At 49.0% G+C, this 5,651-nt stretch overlaps 1 protein-coding gene across 2 annotated transcripts; it reads right to left on the bottom strand.

Annotated features, from left to right (window-relative positions):
* Window positions 1–461: 461 nt before the first annotated feature.
* On the bottom strand, window positions 462–4,356 carry PDP2 (pyruvate dehyrogenase phosphatase catalytic subunit 2). 2 transcript variants are annotated; one of them, XM_039221316.1, is made up of 2 exons: window positions 4,275–4,356; window positions 462–2,633 (listed from the first exon to the last, which is right to left on the bottom strand). In XM_039221316.1, the coding sequence occupies exon 2, from the start codon at window positions 2,570–2,572 to the stop codon at window positions 980–982; it is 1,593 nt and encodes a 530-aa protein (XP_039077247.1). In that variant the 5' UTR covers window positions 2,573–2,633; window positions 4,275–4,356; the 3' UTR covers window positions 462–979. The 2 variants fall into 2 exon arrangements, with proteins under 2 accessions (XP_039077247.1, XP_039077254.1); XM_039221323.1 differs by lacking the exon at window positions 4,275–4,356 and adding an exon at window positions 3,987–4,238.
* Window positions 4,357–5,651: the final 1,295 nt, after the last annotated feature.

Genomic DNA, 5,651 nt, shown 5'->3' with positions numbered 1-5,651 from the left:
CACAATCACATTTTCTCCTCCCCTACAACCATTTGAACAGGGAACCTTCTTTCCGGACAATGTTGCATGCGTATAGTCAGCAGCAGCAGAGTGAGGGAGTTTGGCAGAGCAGAGGTAGGAATATTAGGTGGAATTAACAGAAGAATGTTTGAGAGGTATAATCAGAAAGGCTAAGTGCTATAAATAACCTCCCAGAGGCTATGCCCTGGAGGATATTTTATTAATGCAGGGAAGGCCAGGAGTTAAGGCTTAGTCAGAAGTTACCTCCTAGTATGGCTCAAGGTTCAAGGGGTAGGACACAGTGGAAGGTATCACAAGTGGCACGAGTCAGTTCATCAGCTGGTCCAGAGGCCTTGCCCCTCTCACTCTCAACTGAAAACCAAGACAAGTCATTCCAAGCATGCTTACAGCAGGCCTGTTTGCAAGTTTGAGGACTGTTTTAACATAAACAAAAACACGACTAGGATGCAGCATCACAAAATGTTTTCATAAATATAATCACACAAAAAGTTAGCATATTGCATAGAAAAGTATTCTAGAATATTCTCTGTAAACCTAGGTCTTAGTAATTGAAAAATAAGTCCACAATTGTAAATTGAGGAAAACTACCAAGTTTGCAGATTTTGCACGACATCAGGAAATCCTGAAGTTCTTCATAGTCTTAGAATGATGATTAAATTTATCATTTGAAGGCTCAGGCTGACTGTTTAACAACAGTGTCTTTATAAAAGGACTTTGGCTGTGGGCCCAAGTCAATTCTATGGTCACAATGCTCTGCCCTCTCTATGCAGAACGGGGGACCAAAACACACTGTAGCATGAAATCATTGCTACTGTTTTTAAACCAAGTCTGGTCTTTCCTCATGTCAGTCTGTTATTAAGCCAGCTACATCTGCCTGCCTTTTTAACAGTAAGGGCTGAATAGCCAGTTTAACGTCTTAGAAAAGCATTTAAGTTAACCTTGGCAATATGGAACACTCTTAACCCCCTTTGTAATACGCATCAATGGAGTCTGAGTTAAAATACACCACAGTGACAGTGATGTCATCCCTGTACATCCTCGCCAAGTCCTCCGGCAACGTCAGCATCGCTGTTAGCCGCTCCGGCTCCATCTCCCCGTACTCATTGCTCCCTATGGCGTGTCTGATCAGACGTGTGGCTGCGTTCTGGTCGGCCGCCTGGAGGCCCTGGGCTTTCCTCTGCAGCAGCAGGCTTTGCATGAGTCCTAGGTTGGCGGGTCTCTGGGCCGGGTCTGGCTTGCGCCGACCTGCTTCAGCCAGGTGCTCTACCACCAGCCTTACCACATCCTCATTGTCCAGCACATCCCACAGGCCATCTGACGCCAATACGAGGAACTTATCCTGGGGCCTCAGCTGGTGGTAGGTGACCTCAGGCTCAGCAGTCAGGTAGGGTGGAGTATAGTAGTGTGGAGGGGTGAACTGGTAAATGTTGAGGGCCTCGGTGTCAAAGCCCCTCTCCAGGACACTGCGCTGCAGCTCCTTACTCCACTTCAGCTGGACATCCCCGAAGGCTCTGGAGGGCATGAGCACGCCCAGCAGCCTGTTGTCCATGACGACTGTCCTGTCCTCTGAGTCAGGGTGCTCCCTCTTGAGCCGTGATAGCTCAGCTTGATTCCAGGCATTGTGGTCACGGGTGAGGGGCAGAGAAGACCACATGCCATTGTCCTCCTGGACCCCAAGGATGGCCCGACAGTCACCAGCATTTGCCACATGCAAGTGAACTCCATCAACATGGGCCATGCAAGCTGTAGCCCCAGAGAAGGCCACCTGGAGTGAAAGGTTCCTCGTCATCTCATCTTCCAGGGGAGCCTGGACTTCCAGTGAGATGTCAGAATCCAGTCTCTGGAAGGAATACATTAATCCTTCCTTAGTGTTGAGCCCCATTTCCATGTGCAGGTCAAGCAGCTCTTGCCAGTAGACACGGAGGTGATCAAGGTGCACTGACGTGACATCCTTGTAGATACTGTCCCCTGGGTGCTTGAGCCAATGCAGGATGGGCAATAGGGGCTTCATGCTTTCCATGGCTCCCTCCATCCGCTCCAGGGTCTGTTGGGACATCAGTGATACCGCCACGTAGTAGAAGAGCCTCTCGCTCACTGCTTGAGCACATGCATGGCCACCATGTCCATCGAAGATGCCAAACATCAGCCCGCTGGTCTGCAGGCAGGAGGCTACACCTCGCCGGTCCTCCACTGGGGAATTGGCAGCCAGCTGGTTGCTCTCAAACCGTAACACCGAATTTGGAACTCCACTGGCAAGGTCAAGGACCTTGTGAGCTGACTCACCGGCTCGCAGCACTTCATTTACCTGCTCAGGGCTGAGCTGCAAGTGGAAATCGTCTTCCTCTGTTGATGTATGTCTGTAGGCTTTCTGTAGGGCAAATCCACTGCATGGGGCACTGCTTTTTAGGGTGCCTGGTACCTGGGAAAAGAGTCTCCATCTTGATTTGTTTCTATTTGAGGCACACCTTGAATATAAACGTCTGCCCCCTTGTAATGTGGCAATGCTGTTCCTTGCAGAATTTAAGATCCAGAAGGGCAAAGTACTTGACATTATGAAATGATATCAGCAAATGTGTTTCTTCAGCAAAAGGGGCTTTCTTTAAACCTGAAAACTGAAGAGTTGAAGAAAGTTCAAATTTAATTTCTTAAAAAAACAGACTTCTGAAAACATTTATTTTGCTACTACCTTGAACAAGTATTTTAAGACAAACTTTAAAAGAGTGTGGGCTCCTGGGTGGTTCAGTCAGTGAAGTGACCAACTTGGGCTAAGGTCATGATCTTGCGGTTCCTGATTTTAAGCCCTACATTGGGTTCTCTACTGTCAGTGAGGAGCCCGCTTTGGATCCTCTGTTCCCTGCTTCTCTGCCCCTCCCCTGATCGTGCTCTCTCTCAAAAAAAAAAAAAAAAAAAAAAAAAAAAAAAAATAAAAAAATAATAAAAAAATAATAAAACAGTTGACTAAATTCAAAATACTTAAGCAAGTCTCCCTACCTCCCATTACAACACAAAAATAACATTCCAGAAAATGAGGAAAACAGGATTTTTATATGCTCTCCACTCATACAGAGCCACGGAAGGCTTCCCCACAGAGCTCACTCATTCCTCACAGCTGACCCAGGTGCCCCCTTGTAGTTTCCTTCCCAAATTCTCCCATGTTCACTGTCCCCAGCTGACTGTGTTTATTTAAATATCTATTTGCTTCTCCACTAGTCTATAACCTCCATGAATTCAGGAACCTTGGCTCCCTTACTTATCAGTGGCTCTCCAGTGCCCAGCCCCATACAACACACAACAGGCCCTCAAATACCGGCTAGACACAGCATTTCCAAAGTCCCAATAGCACACCAGGTAGGACACTAGCTGTCTAACATCAGATACACTGCTTCACTTGCCTGAGTTCCAGCTGTCTGTCAGGGCGATGGGAATACCTGTCTCATAAGGTTTGTGAGGATTTAATGAAAAATGACCCTTCTGCTCCAAAAAAAAAAAAAAAAATAGCTATACTTTTATCATTAAGTGACTAGTCATTCTGTATACATTTTTATACAGTTGAAACCACAATTTACAATCTGGTTTTCTTTTTAAGAGCATTTTATTCATGATAAAGACATTTCAGGGACGTGTACTACCCCATTTTGGCATAAACCATTTCAATTTACTTAACTGTTCTCTATTGTTATAGATTTAGAAGTCATTTCCACTGGCTCGCTATTTATAAAACACCAAACTGCACTGCCTTATGCACCAACCTTTCCTCTACGTGGGTTTTAATCTACTTATTTCCCAAAGGAGGAATCGGTAGATCAAAGAGTGTAGACTCATAATTCTCTGCCCCACAATCTCATAGATAAGGGTGCGATCTCCGGAGTCTATCAAGCCGGATCGCCCTCATAACTGGTGCGGCCACATCTCCGAGCCCTGGCTTCCCAGCTTGTAGAACACGGAAATTCGGTCGAGGCGCCTACCTCACAGGGGTGCTCCAAGGACTAAAGCAGCTAGTGCATGTGCCCGGGTCCGAAGCCAAGGGTCCTTGGCGAGTCCGCGAGCCCACGTGGCGCGTGCGCGCGGTGGGGTGACCGTGGCTGCGGGCCCGCCCCCTCACCTCATTTCACCTCACCTCCGCTTTCCACCTCATCATCTGAGCCGATTCTGCCGGCCGCAGAGGGCCGGGCGCTGGAGACGCCCGGCGGGTTGGAGGAGTCCCCATCCCGCGATCGCTCCCCTCGCTCCCTCGGACCCTCGCTCCCACTCACCAGCTTGCTCCACTGCCGCCGGGTCCGTCCCGTCAGTTCCGCGCCTGCGCACAGTGCTGCAGCTGCCACCACTCGCGCCTCACCTCCTTGAAGCGGCCCCTTGTGCAAATCCAGATGGAGAAGGAAGCATTCTCTCTCCAGCTCTTATTGGTCCACCTGCGGAGGCGGGCCTTTGACGGACAGCAGAATTGCCCAATGGCTGAGGAGGACGACAGGGCGAGCAGGGCGGGAGGGGCCAAATTCAGTTCCTCCCCACCCAGCCGCACCCTTCTGGGCTCTGACCGTGGGTGGGCAGAGCTTCCCGCTAGGATACCAAGCTGTCAGGGACTGAGCCGCCCCACCAAGTGATCTTCCACACTCTGCACACTCCAAACCCAGCCACCTCTCCATTTCTTTACTCTTGTTAATAATACCGCACGGTTTCCTCTCCTTTGCTTTGCCGGTCAGTTCAGACCCCTCCCCCAAGCGCTGCAGCCTTGTATTCAACCACCTGGACACCTCCCTCTGGAGGCCCTATGCACTCCTCGAACACATCTTGCCCGGGAACTCACTCTCCTACCAAACTGCCCTTCCTCTCCTACCCTAATCCAATAACGGCCCCACCATCTTGCCAGATAGCCTGAACTAGAATCTTGGGAGTCTTGATTGCTCCCTCTCTCCAGCCCCTCTCCTGGTATCTAATCCTGTTAATCTTATCTCCCAAATTAATCTTATTTCCCAAGTATCTCTGCAGTCCACACACATTTGACTCCAGCTATTCCACCGCCTTACTCCAATCCTCTCATCTGGTCTCCCTACCTTCAGTTTAAAACTCAGCAGCTCTTCCTGTGCAGAACAGGCAATGACCCTTCTAAAACTCAAATTTCTGCTCTACAGTTTTCATTGGTTCCCAGGGACCGTTGGGCCTTCAAAAGACATTTACATTGGCCTGACCGCTGACAGATACTAGAAATGGTTAGTGGTTGGTAGGTTGAGAAAGACTGAGAACCGAGACACCCAGATAATCCCTCAGTCCCTCGCACTGTGGGATTCCAGTTATCCCCTGCTTCCTTATTATTGTAAGGCAAGTATACTCCTTCCCTGGAGGCAGAGAATAATAGGAGATGACCAGAAAAGGCCACTTGGAGCCCTGAGAATGTGGTCTTCTGGAAGCAAGACACACTGGTTTACCTGGAGAGCCTGGCCAGCCCACCTGGACCCAAGGACATGCCTGCCATAATACTGCTCCTGTCCGATTTGTGTCTGCTATGACATTTATACTGCCACTCACCCTTGGCCCTTTCCGGAAGTTTTACTGGTAAGTTAGAATTTGCAATATCTCTCTTCCTGGATATTGAGAAGGGTGTTTCAGACCGAAACTAAAGATAACTCTAAGGC

This window comes from Hyaena hyaena, unplaced genomic scaffold, assembly GCF_003009895.1.
Source record: "Hyaena hyaena isolate Hyena2069 unplaced genomic scaffold, ASM300989v1 scaffold_18, whole genome shotgun sequence".
NCBI classification, from domain to species: Eukaryota; Metazoa; Chordata; class Mammalia; order Carnivora; family Hyaenidae; genus Hyaena; species Hyaena hyaena.
The sequence above is the reverse complement of the archived record's forward strand: the minus strand, read 5'-3'. Positions and strand labels throughout refer to the sequence as shown.